The sequence below is a fragment of the Arvicola amphibius genome, chromosome 4 (assembly GCF_903992535.2).
Source record: "Arvicola amphibius chromosome 4, mArvAmp1.2, whole genome shotgun sequence".
Taxonomy (NCBI): Eukaryota; Metazoa; Chordata; class Mammalia; order Rodentia; family Cricetidae; genus Arvicola; species Arvicola amphibius.
This window is the reverse complement of record NC_052050.1, coordinates 16440404-16462839: the sequence shown is the minus strand read 5'-3', so window position 1 is coordinate 16462839 and position 22436 is coordinate 16440404. Positions and strand designations below refer to the sequence as shown.

General features: G+C 45.4%; 1 protein-coding gene across 1 annotated transcript; it reads left to right on the top strand.

Annotated features, from left to right (window-relative positions):
- Positions 1-4213: 4213 nt before the first annotated feature.
- On the top strand, positions 4214-21726 carry Mettl2a (methyltransferase 2A, methylcytidine). Its single transcript, XM_038326394.1, has 9 exons — positions 4214-4329; positions 4507-4598; positions 6435-6784; positions 8842-8891; positions 11536-11596; positions 12284-12423; positions 15411-15517; positions 20719-20784; positions 21367-21726. Exons 1-9 carry the CDS (start codon positions 4220-4222, stop codon positions 21546-21548), a joined length of 1158 nt encoding a protein of 385 aa, XP_038182322.1. The 5' UTR covers positions 4214-4219; the 3' UTR covers positions 21549-21726.
- Positions 21727-22436: the final 710 nt, after the last annotated feature.

The window sequence follows — 22436 nt, the reverse complement described above, 5'->3', positions numbered from 1 at the left end:
TACTTACAGGAGTGTGAGAGAGGAATTGCAGACACATGCCGACTAAGCAATTGCATCCCTGAAAAGCCCACCCAGCATGGGTAAGGACTCACAAAAGCTACATCCTAGAGCTCCCGGCCCAACTTTTAGACAGCCTTACCAGAGATGACTCCTCTCTCTCAGGGGCTGTTTGGAGCTCTAACCCACGAGAAGTGGTGTGTGCGTTTTCTGTTTCCTAAGCTTCCTATGTCTTAGCAGCTTCCTTCCTCCCTCCAGGAAGGAAACTTCCACTTCAGAGAAAATAATTACATCAATGTCATTTCCAGATATTAATCCTAAAGAAATAATCATGAATATACAAAATTAAATTACAAAGATTTTATTATGTTGAATTAGGGTCTCATTGTGTTGCCCAGGCTAGCCTTTCATTCCAGGTTCAAGCAATCATCCTACTTTGGCTTCCTAAGTAGATGTACTAATTGTACCATAGCCAGACTTTTTTGCTTGTTTTTTGGTTTTTGAGACAAGGATTCTCTGAGTGTAGTCATGGCTGTACTGGAACTCACTTTGTAAACCAGGCTGGCCTTAAACTCCTGGTTTTTATTGATAAAATTAATTAGATTTTGCTTCAGGCTGGCCTTGAACTCACAGATCTGTAGTGGCACTTCATTTGTATTTTAATAAATAAAATTTGCCTGATGACCAGAGAGTAAAACAGCCCCAATGGTCAGCCTTACAGACCAGGCAGTGGTAACACACACCTTTAATTCCAGTAGCCACACTACTTGCCATAGAAACTAGGTAGTGCATGCCTTTAATCCCAGTGGTTCGTGCCTTTAATCCCAGCCCTAGAAAGGATTATAGAATGGGAGGAGATAGCTCTCAGACACAGTCTCATTCTGAGATTCCTGGAGGCAGGATCACCATTTCAGACTGAGGCAGAGGTAAGAGCCAATGGCTGCCTATTTTGCTTCTCTGACCTTCAGGTTGAACCCCAATTTCTCTCTGGCTTTTTATTACTTGTGCTTCACAGATCTACCTGCCTCTGCCTCCCAAGAATAGGGATTAAAGGCCACCACATGTGCCATCACGCCCGGCTATATTTATTTTTTAATAAGGAAAAATGAAGATGAATCTAGGAATGGTAACACATGCCCAACACATAGGAGGCAGATGATAGGAATCTCAACTCTGTGGTGGGGGAGTAGGAGGAGAGGCAGAAGGGGGAACTGTGGTTGGTATGTGAAATGAATAAAATATTTAAAATTAAAAAAAAATCTCAAGTCTCAGGCCACACAGTGTAGTAAGGAGGCCACTTGTTTGTCCTGGCCACCCAGAACCAAAATAATCACACAGAAACCATATTAACTAAATCACTACTTAGCCCATTAGCTCTAGCTTCTTATTGGCTGACTCTTACACATTAATTTAACCCATTTCTATTAATCTGTGTATTGCCACGTGGCTATGGCTTACTGGCTAAAGGCTCCGGTGGGGCTACATGGCTTCTCTGTGACTCCGCCTCCTTTTTCCCAGCATTCAGCTTAGTTTTCTCTGCCTGCTCTTCCAGAGGTCTTGAGTTCAATTCCCAGCAACCACGTGGTGGCTCACAACCACCTGTAATGAGATCTGGTGCCATCTTCTGGTCTGCAGGAACACATGCAGGCAGAACGCTGTATACATAATAAATATAAATCTTGCCAAAACAAACAAACAGGGCTAGGGCATTAGCTCAGTGGAAAACACTTGCTAGCATACAAGAAACTTTTTTTAAAAAGGCAGTTATGGTGGCACACACCTTTAATCTCAGCACTCAGGAGGCTGGCAGCAGAGGCTGGTGGATTTCTGTGAGTTCAAAGCCAGCCTGGTCTAACAAACGCGTGGTTTTCTGGTCTTCTCTGTCTCCTCTCTGGGGGCTGGAATGTCACCTAGGAGTGCTGATATCCATTAAACCTGGGCTTTTTCTAATTTGCTTTGATTTGGTCTGATTCAGATTATTGCGTCAGCAGAGAGGTTTATCGGGGTGCAGAAACTTTTCACATAGTAACACTCTGTCTCAAAAAAAAAAAAACGAAACTAGAAAAAATGAAAAAAAAAACAGGAAAAACAAAAAGTTGTTAAATCTTCAGCAGCTCAAAGGCTATTGATGGTCTGTGGGACACCAGGACCATTTCCTGGAAGCTCTTATTCCACAGGCCATGCCCCAGTGGCCCAGAATTCACACTGCCTGAAGCTGGGGGCAGAGGAAGCATGGAATGATTGACTGCCCTGTCCAGAGTAACTCAGGGCAGTCTCCTTTAGCCCTCCATCTTTACAAGCATTGGATGCATCCACTGAGTAAGAGTATTCTTTGCTCTCCACTCAGAAGAGTTGGTGAGATGGCTCAGTGGGTAAAGGTACTTCCACCAAGCCTGACAAGGTTAATCCCCTGAACTCACATGGTGGTAGAACAACCCCAGCTAGCTCTTCTCTTCTCTCTCTCTCTCTCTCTCTCTTTCTCTCTCTCTCTCTCTCTCTCTCTCTCTCTCTCTCTCTCTCTCTCTCTCTCTCTCTCTCTCTCCTCTATCCCTTTCTCTCTCACACGCACTAAATAAATATAATATGAAGTACATGTTCTTGGCTGTCTTTTTCATTCTCATGTCTTTGTCTTCATGAGGGGAGGGCTTGGAGCTTGTTCCCATGTCTGTGATGGGAAGATGCAGTCTAGAAACCACTGTGGAATACCAGTGGGCTATGTCTACACTTCACTGACTACAATCTCCTTCCTTGAAGTCTTCCTAACCAAGCATACTTGTCATACTTTATGTTGACAGCATACTTTCTAGTAAATCCTTTTAAGAGTCAGTTTGCTCCTGTGTGTATGTACGACATGAATGGAAATAAGGCTACCTAGGAAAACAAAGGAGACCAATGGGAGTGACGAGGACCAAGAAAAGGGAGGGGGGAAGGATATGGGGGAATATGTCCGATCTACAACACATAATTATTCCAAACTTTAAGATAAATTACTTATAAGAACCAGTTTCCTTGCATATAGTGGTTCACTCCTGTAGTCGTAGCACTTGAGAAACTAAAGTAAGATCATCATGACTTAAAGACCAGCCTGGGCTACAAAGTAAATTCTAGATTATCCTGGGGTAGAAAAAAAAAGTTGTAGCTTGGTACAGTAGCACAAGCCTTTAATCCCAGCACTGGGGAGGCAGAGGCAGGAAGACCTGAGCTCGAAGTCAGCCTGGTCCACAGAGTTTCAAGAAAAACAAAAACAAAAAACAAAATAAAACAAAAAACAAAAAAAATCAAATTGTAGTAATTTAGGAATAAAAATTATAGAGGCTGGAGAGATGGCTCAGCGGTTACGGCCACTTGCTGCTCTTCCAGAGGACCTAGGTTATGATTCCCAGCACCCACATGGTGGCTCACAAGCATCTGTAATTCAGTTCCAGGGAATGCAGTGCCACCTTCTGGCCTCCATGGGCACTGCATGCACGTAGCCCACATTGCACTGCATGCGTGTGGTGCAGACATACATGCAGGCAAAACACCCACACACATAAGTGAAGGGAGAAAAAATTTAAATAGAAAATATAAAGCTGAAAATGCACATTTATTGACTATATGCCATGATCTATCATTGTATAAAAACTATTGATACGTATAATATGTAAATGTACATTATACATTAAAACAGACTATTATATACATATATATTGTATATATATATATACATACATACAAACTATGTGTATGCATGAATTACGATCTTTATTGTACCAGTTAAACCTGCCGATTCTAAAAGGTGTGGCCGTGTCATTTTGCTCGGAAGCTTCATGCTCTCGGAACCCACTGTGCACGCACGCGCTGCCGCCCGGCCGACGGAGGCCTCGCTGGCTGTCAGCACCGGCGGTCTGGTACCGTCTCTTCAGTCAAGGCTCTCCTGGAGGGAAACGGGGGACCTGCTGGGGCTGGAGCCCAGCCTGAACCGGGCTCAAGGAGACGGCTTCTCACTTGCTCCCGGTCCTGCAGGCCCATCACCGCCTCCACGGAGTGATGACTCCTGAGAACTCCACAACTCGGCTCGCCGGCGCCCCAGCTCCGCAGCGAGCATCACGGCAAATGACACTACACGACCCGATCCGCCCCCCCCCCCCTTTTCCCGCGCAGACACCGGTGCTTCCGGAAGGGGCGTGGCCCACAGGAAGTACTGGAGTTTTGGAAAACAGATGCTTCCGTCTCCGGTGTCATGGCGGCCTCCTGCCCTGAAGGCGTGCCGGAGACCCAGGACGGGAAAAGACGGCAGTTCGGGAACCGGTTCCTGAGCGATCCGGCGCGCGTCTTCCACTACAATGCATGGTAACTGCCTTGTCCTCGGAGGCCCGGCCCTCGTCACCCCGAAGGGTTTCGAGAAAGCCCAGCCCGCCGGCCCCTTACCCGCGGCGACAGCCGAGGTGCCCGCCTCCCGGGGACAGCCACTCACTCTGCCCGCAGCCGGCACACGAGGACCCTAAGCTGCCCGTTTGGTTTTCACAGGGACAATGTGGAGTGGTCAGAGGAGCAGGCGGCGGCGGCGGAGAGGAAAGTGCAGGAGAACAGCTCCCAGCGGGTGTGCCCGGAGAAGCAAGGTGCGCTCGGTTCTTCCCTAGTTTGTATCCACAGCCGGCAGTGCAGGGCGCGTCTCCAGGAGAAGACAAAAGAACTGCAGCAACCAGGATCCTTTGATATTGGCATAGAACGGGACCGGGAAGGGACGAGCTAGGAGACAAAGGGGCTGCCTTCTAACAAAGCCTTGGTGAACGTAGTTTTCTACGTCTTTGCAGATTGTTTTTTGAGGTGAACCTTTCTTGTTTTATTTTCTAGTGGCCACCGCCTTAGATCATGTTGGCTAGTGTCATGTTGCTGTGGCGGGCCTGTGACAGCCATGCAGTCGTTCGTTCAGTTTAGTGTAGCGTCTGCAATTCACGCTTTGCTGGAGAGCTTCTGTCAGAGCTAGGCTGGTGTGGTCAGATCGCAAATACTGTGGGAGGAGAGGATTATTGGATGATGTATATGTTCCCGAAGTGACACGTTTGGAAATGTAAGACTTCTACCAAAGAAAGATGGGGGTAGCAGGGTGGAAATGAGTGGTCAAGAAGAGGCCCTTCCTGAAGACAAGAATAATTGCATTATAAAATATCTCTAAAACTAAAGCTGGTCGACCCTATTTCTAAGAGGCATTTAAAAGTCAAACTAGAAGTGTAAGGTAAAAGGCACTGAAGGAGTTTCTGTATAGGAGTAAGGTCCTGGTACAGACCAGGCGGGTACCTCCTAGGATGTAGAAGTGGCTGATGTCTCCTAGGATGTAGAAGTGGCGAGGTCGAAGAAGGAAGACCAGTGGGGTAAAGATCAACCTTGCTACTTCCAATCTGATCTGGGCTACGTGAGTCCTTGCCTCAGAACTAAATATGTTTGTATGTATTCTGGTTGCAAAATGGGCATCCTGCATTGTTTGACAAAGTCTAGATAAAGCAACATAGCGTTGAGAGGGATTTTGAAAATCATGTAGCCCAATATCCTCTTTTTACAGTTAAAGAACCGGTTAGCCAAGTGCAGTGATGCATCCCTATAGGCTCAGCTGCGTGGGAGGCTGAGGCAGAAGGATCACTGAATTGGAGGCCATCCTGGGCAACATAGGGTGATCTTGTCTTCAAAAAAAATTAATCTTGGACCACAGGGCATTAAGTGCTTTGCCTTGAGGTAAGCAGTGAGGCAGAATCCCATTTCTCAGATTTTAATTCTTTCATTAATTCAGGTCAGGTTTTTCATGTTGGCAAAAAGCAGAATATACCCACACTTGCTGGTCTCTCCTCCAGCTCATCGAAACTCTGACGTCAGGAAGGGAGTTTCGCACTGCCTAGTTTCCTTTTAGCCGTACTTTAGTATTTACTAATAATCTTGATTTGTGCCTGGCCTCCACATTCTAAAGAAGCAAGAACATACCTTCTGAAGAGCTGCATGGATGGCAGTCATTGAATCTATACAAACGTCAAAGAACCTGAGACATTTAGCTTGTAAATTATTAAAGATATACCACAGATACCAAAGGATCTGTCTGTCCCTGACAAGGAGAACCTTGCAACTAAGAGTAATTATATTTTTATGTAGTATGTGTGCTTAATTTTACAATTTTCCTATAGTTAAGGGCCATCGAAAGATGTAGAAGGAAAATGACTGGTAGCTAAACTCCCTGTGTGGTGGTTCTGGCAGAAGCTGGGGGGCTCTGGGGATGATATGCAGTTGACATTAATGTATGATAGCTAAGTAGCAAGATGATACCCGAGAAGGCATTCGGTTCTAAGACTGACTCTTAAAGGATATTTTTAGGACAAAGTGACATTTGGTGAAGCAGGACAATTGACATTAGATGTAAATAAAATATTTGACGCTGATTCTTAAAATTCTTTCTTAAATAATATTTACAGTTGATTATGAAGTCAATGCCCATAAATACTGGAATGACTTCTACAAAATTCATGAAAATGGATTTTTCAAGGATCGACACTGGCTTTTTACCGAATTCCCTGAACTGGCACCCAGTCACAATCCCCTGACAGACTTACCCCTGGACAGCCAGAAGAGTGAGGTCTCTAAAGACAGAAGCGGTGAGGATAGACCTGGCTTAACAACAGAGCCCCACGGGTGTTCTTGGACCAGCCATGGATGTGACACTCAGGGGCCTCCTGTGGAAGATACTGTGACTCGGGAGCTCAGTCACCTAGAAATCTGTGCTGATGAATTTCCTGGATCCTCGGCCACCTACCGAATCCTTGAGGTAACTTTTATTTTCCTAATTATGGAATTACTAAAGATGCCCATTTAAATGCAAGGTAAGAGTAGAAAGGCCAGAGTGTCCTGTCTGATGACACTAGATTTGATCCTCAAAACAGCCTGGATCATCTCCATGTTCCTTCTCTTTCTTTCTACTTTTTTTTTTTTTTTTTAAACTGGGAAATTGTCTAGGCGGCTACTATAAGGGAAATTCACAAATAGGGTCTACCAACTTCACTGGAAGCTGATTTTACAGCTGGTAAAATTTGGAATTAAGTTTAATGCCATGGGGCTTGAAGGGGTGGCAATGCTGGCAATTGAACCCAAGTTCTGAAACAGATTAGATAAGCCCTTTACCCCTTAGCTAATCCTATTACCGCCTGTGAGATATTCCATCAACCCATGTCCCATCTAGAGGATTGGGAGCCTCTTGTGTATAGTAATAAGAAGCAGGCAGGCCTGCTTTTTGTCCCGCCCAGCTCCTGCATGGCTAGCTTTACACCCGAAATAACAACACACAAATTGTATTCATTTAAACACTGCTTGGCCCATTAGCTCTAGCCTCTTACTGGCTAATTCTCACATCTTGATTAACCCATTTCTAATAATGTATGTAGCACCACAAGGTGGTAGCTTACAGGGAAAGATTCAGCATGTCTGACCTGGCGGCTGGCTTCATGGCATCTGACCCAGAGAGGAGAGTCATGGCGATTGCCTCACTTCCCTCTTCCTCCCAGCATTCTGTTCTGTCTACTCCACCCACCTAAGGGCTGGCCTATCAGATGGCCAGGGCAGTTTCTTTATTAACCAATGAAACCAACACAAAACAGAAGACCCTCCCACATCACTTGTGTATAAGGAACTTTGAGGTGGTATATGTAAAATGGCTAAGTATGTCTGCCGCATAGCCCTCGGTAAATGTTTACAGGTTTTTTTTTAAGATTTATTTATTAATTATGTATCCAGTATTCTCAGTATTCTGTTTGCATGTATGCCTGCAAACCAGAAGAGGGCACCAGACGTTATTACAGATGGTTGTGAGCCACCATGTGGTTGCTGGGAATTGAACTCAGGACCTTTGGAAGAGCAAGCAGTGCTCTTAACCACTGAGCCATCTCTCCAGCCCCCAAATGTTTACAGTTTTTATTGCTGCGGAAAGAGCTATATTTAGCCCGGTGTTACTATGCAAATATTTCATCCCAGCCTATTGTAGTGACAAGGAGGGCCATGTGCTCACAGAGGAGCACTAGAGGAGCCTGGAATGTTGGCATTCAGGGTTGTTCCTTCAAGGGAAGGGACACAATGCCTGTTACCTGCCCAGAAGGTTGGGAGCAGAAGTGGTTAATAGATTGGCGACCACACCAGATCCTCCCCCTGACCCTGATCGTGAGCTTGTTTTTCTCAGTCTGTAGAATTTATCTTTATAGAAGTTGTCACATATATTTTACAAAGAGTTGCAGGGTACTCATGTTGGATCTTTATTTAGTTTACTTTGTTCCTCAGAGAGATTCATGTATTCATTATTGTGCATGTGGGGCTGTCACCAGAAAAGTTTCCACCAAATTGCGCTATGCTTAAATATGCCTAAAACAAACCACTTGGGGTTAGACCCCAAAGTGTGAGGCAGCACCGGCTATTGAGTTGTGCTGCACTGAGCAGCCTTCTTGCCCGCAGATTGTCTCTGCTGGCCATGGAGGTCACAGACCCTTCAGTCTACCTTTCTAATAATGGTAAAGGAAGTTCATAGGAAGTTGTCTGCTGGTACTCAGAAAGTAAAACTAGCCTCTGCCAGTGAGAGCCCGGGCTCTTGGCTTTTGCTAACCTCTTTAGTTATAGTCCATGAGGATAAGGAAATGTCATGGGTCCTATTTAGTTCTGGTCACTAGACTTCTCCTAGTACAGTTCTTAAAAGCTGGGTGTGATGCCTGTGTCCCAGTACTTGGGAGGCTGAGGCAGAAAAACCGTAAGGTATAGACCAGTCTGGACTCTGTTTAAAAAAGAAGGTGGAAAGGGGGGTTAATTAACAACTTTTGGGACTAATGATTTCACTTCTGTCTGCAGGTTGGTTGTGGTGTAGGAAACACAGTCTTTCCAATTCTACAGACTAACAAGTAAGTATGCTGTCAGGTTTACAGGACGGCAATGAGGAAAACTGAGAGTTTGCTCCTAGAAGCATGAGTTGTTTGGGGTGTAGATGGCTTTGTCACCCTCTTAGGGTGGCTTTAGTTTAGCATTAGTGAAATTAGACTTAACATTAGATGTTCTGTGAGCTGTGAGGAGTGGTCGTTAGGTTGTCACTTCCTGCCCGAGGTCAAGGTGGGATGGCTGGCCTACGTGAAGTTATCTGATTCTGTACCCTCGCACACACAGCACTGTGACACCAGGAATGTGGGGTTTCTCCAAACTAACAAGACCTGCACCTGAAATCGAGGTGTCCTGTGGTTCAATTCCAATACTGTCACCCACTCTGGGGTTAACATCAAATCCCATAGGTTAAAGGCTCAGTCTTAAAGACTATTCCCCCACTTCAGATTCTAGCTGCTAACACAGGCTCACACTTCCAGTATGCTGTGAGCCAGGACAGTCCACAGTGCTCTCCTAGGTTTGGCTGGCTTTACTCTTCATTATCAGGGGTATTGAAAGGGTACAGGGAACAGCCAGATGAAGAGACATACAGGGTGAGGAATAAATCCTTTGGAACTCTCTAATCATGGCATCTGTAAGTGCTGGCCCTCCTGAGGCTACATAGGCCCTAGACACTTCTGCCATTCAGGAAGTCCCTGGTGTTTAGGAGCCTTGCCTGTAAAGTGTGTGTGTGTGTGTGTGTGTGTGTGTGTGTGTGTGTGTGTGTGGTGTTTCTTACCACATTTCAAGGTGCCCTGTTTGCCACTTAAGCCGTGGCCTGGCGGGGCCTCTGGTCCTATGGAGGTTTAAATTAAGTCTCTGTCATTCTACTTATCAGTAAGATTTGGGAGTCAGAGGCTGGGGTGAAAACCTGCTAGCTCAGAGAGATTGAGTAGCTCAGAGAGATTGAGAGAGATTGAGTAGAAGAGACTCACTGGTTATACAAACCACACTTGGGGGAGACTCATGCTCAGCAATACAGAATTAAAACAATATAAATTCAATGGTGCTTTTGGAGTGTTTTGTCTCATAGTGCTTTGTCTGGGCATTCTTTTTAATCTTGTAGGTCTTTTGCTTGTATAATATGTCTCCTAGTGCTGTATTTTAATGGAATTTCTGTGTATACAATGTATACAAATTTCTCTCTACATCTCTATGTGTTTCTTGTGCTTTCTTTTTGATGCTTTTGGTTTTTTTTCTTTTGCTTGCTTGTTTTGTCTTGTTGTTTGTGGTGGTAATGTATGTGTTTTCTAATGAGAGAGAGAAAGAAAGGGTGGGTGTTTAGGTGTGTAGAGAGGTGGTGAGGATCTGAGAGTTATGGTATGGGAAACTGTGATTAGAATATGTTGTAAGAAAAATGTCTATAAAGAAAAAAATAAAAATAAATAAAAATAAAAAATTAAAAAAAAAAAAAGACAGGATTCTTCTCTCATTCCAGAACCCAAAAGAGAAGTTCAGACTCTAGTCCTGCCCTTTCCTTCCTGTGTGTCTTCTCTGTCCAAATTGTTGGCTTCTCTGTGACCAATTCTGGGCCACTTAAATGCTGGCTCTGCTCCCTGATTCAAAGTTTAGCTTTATTGACAAGTCTCGGAAGTGTCAGTATAGTCAAAATATCACACAGTGCAGATGCTCTAAAGAACCCACTGTTTCTCAAAAGTTTCATCTAGATGGTTTTGCCAGTTTAGTTCACAATATTTAATTGCAGCAGAGACAAGCAGATCTCTGAGCCAACCTGGTCTACCTAGTAAGTTCCAGACCAGGAGGATGGCCCGGGAGTGCTTGCTGCCAAGCCTAACAACATGGGTTCAATTCCCAGAGCACAGTGGAAGGAGAGAACTGACCCCTAAGTTATCGCCTGACCTCCGTGCATACAGACACACGCATAACTAGATGTAATTTCTTATGCCGTTTTATTGGCCTGTGGATTTCACACAATTGATGGAGTGCTTGCCTAGCATTTAGGAAGCTCTGGGTTCATAAACTGAACAGGGTGGCACACACCTGTAACCCCAGTACTCAAGAGGCTGAAGTGGGAGGATCATTAAGTTCAAGGTCATCCTTGGCTGCACAACAAGTTCAAGGCCAATCGGGGATGCGAGACCCTGTCTCAGAAACAAAAGACCCAAGATTATTGTCAGAAGCTAACAAAGAATATGCAAGTCTTGGGGCTTTGAGTATAGGAAGAGATTGTCTTGTTCTTGTCTTGTCTCATTCACATTCTCAGTAATTCAAACGAGAGTGTGTCTTAACCTCTCCAGAATTATGTGGGTGCTGGGGTCTGAGCCCTGATCTTCATGAAGGTGCAGCAAGCACCTCTAACCACGGTGGCTGTGCCATTTAACTAAGATTACTGGAACCCACTTGTTGATGTGATATTTGCTTAGAGGTGACAAGATTTCTTACTTTCTTACTGATGGTTTGATAAACTTGGTATTAACCATATCCACGTGACCTAAAAAAGGACAAGGGTCACAAAATTTTAGCCAGAATGCGGGATGTTGTGACTGATAGGTACAGTTGATTTGGATGAGTGATATCCTTTGTCATTTGACTTTGCTACTCTACATAGAGAACAGACATAATGCAGTTTGTGTCCTAATTGTTGTGTTGGTTTTTTTCTGCCCATTTCAGCAACCCAAACCTCTTTGTTTACTGTTGTGATTTTTCTGCCACTGCTATTGAACTGGTCAAGGTAAGTAGGTGACTCCTGCATTGAGCGCCACTGACTGAAGGGAAAGGGGTCTCTTAAAACTCAGAGCATTAACTCGGTGACTGTGGCCTGAAAGTGTAGAAAGTTCGTGAAGCACCTAGACCAGAGAGTTAGGGAAGAATGCCTAATCTCACTTAGCTAGAACTTGAGCACCTAGAGCTCTGCAGACTTTTAAAATTGTGTATATATAAATTATGTGTGTGGGTATGTATGTATGAATGTGTGCTTAGGAGTGTCAGCAGGATCGGAGGCGTTGGAGTCTCTGGAGCTGGAGATACAGGCAGGTGTGAGCTCCCTGGTGTGAGTGCTGGGAATCAGACTCAGGTCCTCTGCAGTAGCAGTAAGCTGTGCTCTTAGCTGGACCATCTCTCCAGCCCTGTCACCAAACATTTTTGTCCTTTCTTTTTGAGACAGGGTCTCACGTACCTCATGATGACCTTGAACTTGCTGTGTAAACCTTGATCCTTCTGCCTCCACCTCCCAAGTGCTAGAATTGCAGGCACGCACCCTGACTAATTCTGACTCTCACACTCTGGGTGCCCCTGGAGAACCTCGCCATGGTGACTAGGAGTAAATTCCTTTTCTGGGAGCAACAGTAGTGGCATCTAAAGCAAGGTCTCTCTGTGCTGTGTTCACATTTCTGACCCATTTGTCTCTCCACCCCTGCAGACAAATTCAGAATATGATCCTTCTCGATGTTTTGCCTTTGTTCATGATCTGTGCGATGAGGATCAGAGTTACCCAGTGCCCGAGGACAGTCTTGATGTCATTGTCCTTATATTTGTCCTCTCGGCAATTGTTCCAGACAAGTAAGTGTTAGGTCCCTTAGCCTAAAAAGCTTTAATGAAGACCTTAAACTCCGATTATAGCCTAAATAAAAATGGTATCTTGTTTCTGATAGACATAAGGACCATGTAACTGTACTGTTGACCCACCTGTTTCAGCCTTTAACGCTCTGCCTGCTGGCTGCGGGCTGCCTGCTGCTCACCATTGAGCTAAGTCTGTGAGCAGTGTGTGGACAGATTCCCACTTCGTCCACTTCACACGTGCTGCTCCGCTGTTGAAATAACACAAAGTTGTGAAATTTACACAGCTAGACTGCTGTGTTCTCTGGTGCTTGCTTTTTTTGTTTTTGATTTTTGTCTTTTGCTTTTTTGAGACGGTTTCTCTTTGTAGTCCCGGCTGTCCTGGACTTGCTCTGTAGACCAGGCTGGACTCAAACTCCCAGAGATCCTGCCTCTGCCTCCCAAGTACTGGGATTAAAATCATGGGCCACCACTGTCCAGCTTTGGCGCTTACATTTTTAGGAAAGCTGAAATACAGCTTTCCATAAAGTAAACTGGAAAGATAAGATACCCTTTAAAGAGTCTGGCGAGGCGGCTCAGTGGTTAAGAGCACTGGCTGCTCTGCCGACAACTCGGGTTTCTTTCCTACACCCACACGGTGATTCGCAGCCATCCAGAACTCCAGGTCCAATGATACAGCATCTACTTGTGACTTCCATGGTGTAGTGATGGGCTGTGGGCAGGCCTGCTTTTCATCCTGCCCAGCTCCCAGCCACCGGCTGGCTTATGCTCCGAAAAAACAACACACAAACTGTATTCATTTAAACACTGCCTGACCCATTAGTTTCAGCCTCTTACTCACATCTTGACTAACCCATATCTAATAATCTGTGTAACACCGTGAGTGGTGTCTTACCGGGAAAGATTCAGCATGTCTGACCTGGTGGCTGGCTTCATCGCATCTGTCTCCCTGAGGAGAGGCATGGTGGTCTGCCCCAGAGAGGCAAGGCATGGCGATTTATCTCACTTAGGAGAGGTGTGGCATCTGACTGAGCCATCTACCTCACTTCCTTCTTCCTATTCTGTCTACTCCACCCACCTAAGGGCTGGCCAAGGCAGTTAGTTTATTAGCCAATGAGAATCCTCCATCACCATGGACACTGTATATAGAAGGTGTATATGCGTGTAAATATCTGTGTACATAAAAGAATGAATTTTTGTTTTTTTGAAAATACTACTTTTAAACTTCATGTAGTATCAGTAAGATGGTTCAGCAGGTAAAGAAACTTGCCACCAGCATGAGTTCAGTCCCCAGGGCTCAGTGGAAGGAGAGAACTGACTATCCCACATTCTTCTCTGATTTCTACATGTGATGTGTGCTTGTGCACACACGTGCTGGGTGGGCAACAGTAAATAAATGTAATACATCTTTGTAAATTCATGTGCAGGTACCTGGCGGTACCGTTCAGTACAAAGCACGTGTTAACATGGGTCCTGAGGGTGTGTGCTCAGTGGTAGAGTCTGTTCTTTCCATTCACAGAGCCTGGGTTCAGATCCCAAACCAAGAAAACAAAAGAACGGAGCATAGTAGCCTGTGCCTGTGGTCTGGGTGATGATACAGAGGCTGAGGCAGGAGTTAACCCTGGAGTTCAGGGGCTACCTGGGCAACATAGCAAGAGCCAAGTCTAAAACCCAAACCCTGTGCATCAGGCAGTCAGTGGCCCTCTGAAACTGTCCGCGGGAGGAGGTGGAGTCGGTTATGAAGGTGATGGCTAGGATGGTGGCACCGTTAACTGACAGCAGAGAAGCTTTGACGTTGCCTGAGCTAGCCCAGTTTTCCTCTAGGTTAGCAGTAAAGCTCTCTGCCTCACAGGAGCAGGATGAGGCTTTGAAATGTTTCATATAGTGTGTGTGCTTCAGTTGCTGCAAATGCTTAATCCTGTACCAGACTTCTGGAAATGCCAGGTGAGCTTTCCACATATTTATATATATATAAAAAAAAAAAAAGGCCCAGCTATGATGGTGCACACCCTTAATCCCAGCTCTTATGAGGCAGGGGCAGGCTGATCTCTGTGAGTTAGAAACCAGCCTATTGTATAGCGTGAGTTCCAGGACAGCCAGGGCTACCCAGAGAAAACATGTCTTCAAAAACAAGATCTCCTGAATAAATTGGGAGCATGGGGACCTTGGGAGAAGGTTGAAGGGGAGATGGGAGCGGCAGGGAGGGGAGCAGAGAAAAATATAGAGCTCAATAAAAATAATAAAAAATAAAGAAAAGAAGCTTATTTTGGCTTCTGTTTTGGAGGTTGGTGGACTTTCAGGCCCTCAGCAAGGTGGCACAACATCACCAATGAAAAATCTCTCATCCCATGGTCGGGGTAAGAAGAGAGGAGGAGGAAGGGGACAGAACCCCACGGTCCTTCCAGAGCACCCACACATGCTTCCTGAGTATCTGCCACCTAGCAGTTCAGAGAAGAGGCCATGCTTTTAGTGTGGGGGCCCCTGAGGAGAAGCACAGTAACAAATGAGAAGCCCTCCCACAGCGCTCATTTGCCGGCTGCTTACAGCACCGTGGCAGTTGGAAGGCTTTCTGTGTGTATAGTTTTTAGGACATTTTCTAAAGCAGGTCTTACTAAGTGGCCTGAGCTGTCCTCTGACTCGGTCCTCCTGCCTCAGCCTCCCAAGAGCATGCAGCATCACACCAGCAACTTTAAACTCTAAAGGGGAGTTTTTCATTTAACAGGAAGAGGTGGTGGTTGATAAGAGTTTGAGACAGATGAGTCATGGGTATTCCCTATGCGATATGGTCAGGCTCCCAGAGAGCTGCAAGAGCACGTGGGGTGGGGGTGAGGGGATCACAGGGCCAGGAGGAAGTAAGCCTGTTTAGTAGTGACACATAGGGACTGGCTTTTTGTTGCCAGAGTTAGGAAGTGTGTTGGTTTGGGGTTTGTGCTATAGGAGGGTGACCTTCTCCCTAGGGAACTTACACTTCACTCCCTGCCACCCTGCAGGATGCAGAAGGCTATCAGTAGGCTCAGCCGGCTCTTGAAGCCTGGAGGGGTGATGCTTCTTCGAGACTATGGCCGCTACGACATGGCTCAGCTTCGATTTAAAAAAGGTACGTGGGGATCCGGAGAGCTGGATCAGGGGTTGAGAGCACTGGCTGTTCTTTGAGAAAGCCCAGCTTCAATTTCTAGCACCCCATGGCGTGTCTCAACTAACTCCAGTTCCAAGGGATCTGAGGCTTTCTTCTGTCTTCAGCAGACACCAGGCATGCATGTGATGCAGAGACATGCGTGTAAGCAAAATACACAAAAGTAATTTTTCTTTAAATATAGAAGAATGCTGGGCAGTGATGACAAATGCCTTTAATCTCTCTCAACACTCAGGAGACAGGGGCAGGTGGATCTCTGTGAGTTCGAGGCCAGGCTAGTCTACAAAGCAAGTTCCAGGACAGCCAGAGCTGTTACACAGAGAAATCCTGTCTCCAAAGACCAACCAGTATATACACATATGACTAGGTATGGTGGCCAAGCACTCAGGAGGTATTGGCAGGAAGATCTTCTGAGTTCAAGTCCAGCCTGGTGGTTTATCTAGTAAGTTTCAAGTCAGCCAGGACTACCATACTCCTTTCAAAAGAGTATAAGTGAGTGTATATAAAGATAATTTGGGGTTGTTGGAGTCCAATCACCGAGGAGGAGTCGCCCCAAGAGACCATCTCTCACACCACAGCTGATGTAAATTCAGCATTAGAGGCCAGAAAGACCCTGAATAGCTGGTATAGGCTACTTTTAAAGGAAAAAGCCACAGAAGCAAGGGGGTTTCTGGGAGTTGTTCTTTGACTATTATGATTGGCTTATTCAAAAGGGCTATTACCAATAATTGGCTGGAGAGTGGTTGCCAGGTAAGAGGAAACATCTGAGGGTCATTTTGACTCCTTTCCCAGGGGCTGAGTCAAATCAAGTCTCTGGGAGGCCTCCCACCTGGCACATACATCAGGAACTTAATCAACATCTTAAAGGTTATCTTGCCCCAAATTCTGGAGAACATTCACAAAGACTCAGGGAAATGGAAAGTTCCTAACATCTCAGTACGTGCATGTGCAGCTGTTAGGTCCTTAGTTCCCAAGTGGGAGGAGCACTAAGGCACAGAGGCTGAGAGGGTTCAGAAATGGCTTCAGAATTGTCTTAAGTTTTACAGGGCTAAGGCTGTAATTTGGTTGGGTGCTGTCTTAGTTAGGGTCTCCATTGCTGCGGCTAAGTTGGGAAAGAAGGAGTTTATCTGTCTTACACTTCAGCATTGCTGTTCATCATGGCAGTCAAGGCAGGAACCTGGAGGCTGGAGCTGATGTAGAGGCCATGGAGAGGTGCTGCTTTCTCCTGCTGGCTTGTTCAGTCTGCTTTCTAATAGAACCCAGGACCACAAGTCCAGGGACGGCCCCACCCACAATGGGCTGGCCCCTCCCCCATCAATCACTAATTAAGAAGATCCCTGAAATCAAAGGTGTGTACCATCACAGCCTGATCTTGAGGGTTTTCTCTGTTGACATTCCTTCCTGTCAGATGTGTATAGCTTGTGTCAAATTGACATAAAACTAGACAGCCCAGTGCCTACTTAGATACATAAAGCCCTGGTTTTGATCCCTCGAATGACATTAAACCAGGTGTGTATACACTTGTCATCCCAGGACTTAGGTGGTAGAGGAAGGAGGGTCAGTAGTTCAAGGTCATTCTCAGCTACAGGACCCTGTCTCAAATAAAAAGTTTATTTTTCCAAAGATATTTTTGCCACTTACGTGAAAACTGGGTTTGCCAGTCAAACTAGACATACTACAGAAAGGTGGGTGTTTTGTTTGTTTGTTTGAAGAGGTGTATGTTTTTTGGTTGGTTGGTTGATTTTTCAAGACAGGGTTTCTCTATGTGCGTAGACCTTACTGGCCTTGAACTCACAGGGATCCACCTACCTCTGCCTCCCGAGTGCTGGGGTTAAAGAGGCTGCATCACCACACCTGGCAGAAGGGTGGTGGTTTTGTTTGTTTCACAAAATAACCAGGGTGGTGGTCCAAGCTCTTAATCAGCAGGCGGATCTCTGTGGGGTCAAGGTCAGCCTGGTCTACAGCACTAGTTCCAGGACAACCAGGGCTACACAAAGAAAGACTGTCTCAGAGGGGGCGGGGGGCGGGAGGGAGGGAAAGAGAGAGGGGGGGGGGGGGGGGGGAGGGAGGAGGAGGAGAGGAGATTGGTTTAATCTAGAAATTATGGCCGGGCGGTGGTGGCACACGCCTTTAATCCCAGCACTCAGGAGGCAGAGGCAGGAGGATCTCTGAGTTCGAGGCCAGCCTGGTCTACAAGAGCTAGTTCCAGGACAGGCTCCAAAGCCACAGAGAAACCCTGTCTCGAAAAATAAAAAAAAAAAAATAATTATGGTCTTTTAAACCATAACAGCCACTTTAGAAAAGTTAATATTTGAAGTACTTGATTACATAAATCATTTTAAATGTGGAACAGGTGGGAAGGTTTGTATGCGCTTGTAATCTCAGTATTTGGGAGGCAGAAGTACAGGGATCAGAAGTTCCAGGCCCTCAGCTACACACTGAGTTCCAGCCCAGTATATGTGTTGATATTATGTCTTAAGAAACAAAAGGGCTGGGAGATGGCGTAGCAGTAAAGAACACTTGTTTTTGCGGAGGACCTGTACCAGTACCCACATGGCAGTTCCAGGGGGCCGGGTGCCCTCTTCTCGTCTCCACAAGGCCCTGCATGGACTTGGTACCCATACATACAGTCAGGTGTGTGCACACATGCACATAAAATAAATACATATTTTTTCATGAAACAGGGCTGGAGAATTGGTTCAGTGGTTATGTATGGGCTGCTCTTGCAGAGGACCCAGGTTTGATTCCCAACACCCATGTGGTAGCTAACAGCTGTGTGTAACTCCAGTTCCCAGAGATGTGATGTCCAGTTCTGGTCTCCAGGGGCACTGCATGCACATTGCACAGACACACTGCAGGCAAAACACCCATGCACAATAAGTAAAAAAATAAATATTTTTAAATTTTTAAAACATAAAATGAAAAGAAAGGTGAGTTCAAAGACACAATCAGACTTGGTGGTGCGTGCTTTTAATCCTAGCATTTGGACAGCTAAAAAACAGTATTTTCATGAGTTGGGGGCCTTATCAGAAGTTACAGGACAGTAAACTCATGAGGGTTAGGTACACAGCTCAGTAGCAGAACACTGAGCATGATCCCAGGACAGCAAGTTAAGTTAGAGAGTTTAGCCATGGAGTTTAGCTCATATGGAGTCCTTCCTAGTGTGTGCAGTGCCCTCAGCACCACAAAACAAGATAGGTAGCAGGTGGCACGGTGAGAAGACATTTCAGTGTTTACGGCAGATAAAGTCTTAATATTTGTGTTTGTCAGGGGGCTATTATGAACTCAATAAGGAAAATATCCATGACCCACCCAAAACGCTAACAGTTCGCAGAAGAGGTATTTAAATGGCCAGTAAGCAAGAGTTCAAGGATGTAAAAGTAAAAGGATAATTCTTCTCAACCCTGTTGCAGCCAGTTCCAGAAAAGAGCTAGATGCCTCTGTTTATGATAAAAATACAAATTGCAGCCAGGTGGTGGTGGTGCACGCCTTTAATCCCAGCACTCGGAGACAGAGGCAGGCGGATCTCTATGAGTTCAAGGCCAACCTGGTCGGTCTATAGATCAAATTCTAGGACAGATAGGGCTTTACAAACAAAACAAAGAATAAATTGCTGGACCTTTTTTAAGCATTCTAATAGTTATTCAGTTCGTCAGTTTTTGAAGAAACTCTGCCAGCATAAAGTAGGTATAAACAAAACTTTGGAAATTGAATGTTTGTGGATAGGGGATGCTGAATCTCAGGTGGTTCCCACAATGGTTTTGGAGAGGTCCCTAGTCTGTATTTCTAGGTGATAGGACCAATGTATAGATGATCATTTTAAGCCTGATTGTTAGAATAAAAGTTCACCAGGAGGAAATAAATGTTGTTATACATAAACGGTTAAGAATGTGTAGCAAGGTCGGGCAGTGGTGGTGCACACCTTTATTTCCCAGCACTTGAGAGGCAGAGGCAGGAGGATCTCTGTGAGTTCGAGGCCAGCCTGGTCTACAGAGCTAATTCCAGGCAGGTTCCAAAGCTACACAGAGGAAACCCTGTCTATATATATATATATATATATATATATATATATATACATATATATATATATACATATATATATACATATATATATATTTTTTTTTAAAGTGTGTGGGGAGGGGGAATGGCTCCAAGGTTAAGAGCACTGGCTGCTGTTCCAGAGGTCCTGAGTTCAATTCCCAGCAACCACATGGTGGCTCACAACCATCTGTAATGAGATCTGGTGCCCTCTTCTGGTCTGCAGGCATACATGGAGTCAGAATATTGTATACATAATAAATAAATAAATTTTCTATTTAAAAAAAAAAGCATGTAGGGAATTACATGCAGGTTGTAAGACTAAACGGATGAGCAGAACGAAGGGAAGGGTTGGCCACGTGAAAACAGTGAGTTCTCACTAGTGTGTGTTTGTGGACACAAGAGCAGAGCCCAGGCAAGTTTAGTCAAGAGTCAGTTACATTTATTGATGTTTTCTTATAACAGGATTTCCAGGCCGAGCTTGGGGGGTTTGGGGTGGGGGTGGCAGTGGCGCACTCTAGAGCTCAGCTAGGAATCACATTATTATCTGATCCTGAAGTTTTGGTTTTTTCCCATGTGCTGCTCTTTGCTGAAGCTTTGTGCCTTTGTAGGGAATTGCAAGTTCTGTGGTGTGTCATGTGTCACCGGAATGCACCTCTGCTTTCTGAATGCCTGTTGTTGTCAGGAAGGTGCTGGGAGTTGAGGTGGCCTGGGACTCTGCCAGTCGTCCTGCCTGAGCCTCCTAAGTACTGCGGTTCTAAGCACGAACCACCACACTCAGCCTGTTGTATATTGCTAAGCCATGAGATTCAAAGTGCTTTAGAGACTGAAGAGAGGTCTCAGCTGTTAAGAGCACTTACTGCTCTTGCATAGGACCTGGGTTCAGTTCCCAGCACCCACATCAGACATCTCACAACCTCCCATCACTCAGAATTCCAGGGAATCTGACACCCCGGGCTCTCTCAGCTCCTGTCTGCGTATACTCTCATTCAGGCACAAGCCTGAGATAAGAAATCTTTTTCTTTTCTTTTCTTTCTTTCTTTCTTTCTTTCTTTCTTTCTTTCTTTCTTTCTTTCATTCATTCTTTCTTTCTGTGTATAATGTATCTGTTTTGTCGTGTAATGCAGGTCAGTGTCTCTCTGGAAATTTCTATGTGAGAGGTGATGGCACCAGAGTTTACTTCTTCACACAAGGTATGACAAAGCTGTTCTTCATTAGCTCTTCCAAACGTCCTGAGTTCAATTCCCAGCAACCACATGGTGGCTCACAACCATCTGTAATGAGGCCTGGTACCCTCTTCAGGCATGCACGTAGACAGAATATTGTATACATAATAAATAAATAAATAAATATTTTTTAAGAAACTGGTCTAGTGTCATGGAGCCATGTGCTCGCAATCCCGACACTGGGAAAGGAGAGACAGGGATCCCTGGAGCTTGCTAACAAGTCCCCTAACCTGCTTGGTGAGTTCCAGGTCAGAGAGGCCTAGAGAATGGCATCCGAGAGTGCCCCCTGACCTCCGCATGCACATGCACCCCCATGTACATGAACACTAAGAGCACATCCATAGCGTTTACCTCAAAACTCCTCCAGGGTTTGGCACCCAAACCTTGACCTGCCATTGCCACATTGTTGGCCTGGAGTGAGTCGCCAGTGCTGTCAGGGCCTCTTTAAAGCATACTGATTGCATTGTCTGGGGCTCCAGTTAGCATGGACAGCCATCAGCAAACCCCTTTCCCCAGAGGAAACCATGCACATCTGCTCTCTCCACACAGATGAGCTGCATGCGCTCTTCACCGCCGCAGGTCTGGAGAAGGTGCAGAACCTGGTGGATCGCCGCTTGCAGGTGAACAGAGGCAAACAGCTGACCATGTACCGAGTCTGGATACAGTGCAAATACAGCAAGCCTCTCCTGCCAGGTGTCAACAGGGAGGTGCCTGTGCCCCACACCACATGACGTCATTGTGTGTCAGGGCTTTTATAAGGAGATATCCATAAATTTTGGCGACTTGATGTTGGACAGTCTGGGAATCCAAGGCACTTGGAACCTTGAACCTGGGAACAACTACTTTCTAGTAACATTGACAATTGTGGTTTTTATTTGTGAAGTCCAATAATATATTTTCTCAAGTTCATTTTTGATTACTGTCGTTTAGTGGAGGCGATGCTGCGATAAATGTGGGGTTCAGCTGCTGCTGCTGTCGATTCTCTCCTTATGTTGGTCCTCAGGTTCAAACTCAGGCTTGGCTGCAAACACCTATGAGCTTTCTCACCAGCCCTCAATTTTATTTTATTTTATTTTTTTAGAATTATTCCATATACAGTATTCTGTCTGCACATGTGCCTGCAGGCCATAAGAGGGCACCAGATCTCATTACTGATGGCTGTGAGCCACCATGTGGTTGCTGGGAATTGAATTTAGGTCCTCTGGAGGAGCAGCCAGAACTGTTAACCTCTGAGCCATCCCTCTGGCCCTAGGCTCTCAGAATTTTAACACCTAGAATTTTACATAATTTTACACTCTGCAATCAAAATGACCTTGAACTTTAGATCCTGAGTGCTAAGGTATTTGCCAGCATGTGTGTTTTATGAGTTAAGAATAACCACCCCCTCCTCCCAAAAAATAAGAATAAAAACCAAGGGGCTGGAGAGGTGACCTGATGGTGAAGAGCACTGGCAGCTCTTCCGGAAGACCTGGATTCAATTCCCAGCACCCTGGCAGCTCACAACTGCCTGTGGCTCCAGTTCCAGGGGAACCGACACTCATGGCAAACACCAGTGCACATAAAATAAAAATAAATAAAATTTACTTTTTTTTTTTTGCAGTTTTTTGAGACAGGGTTTC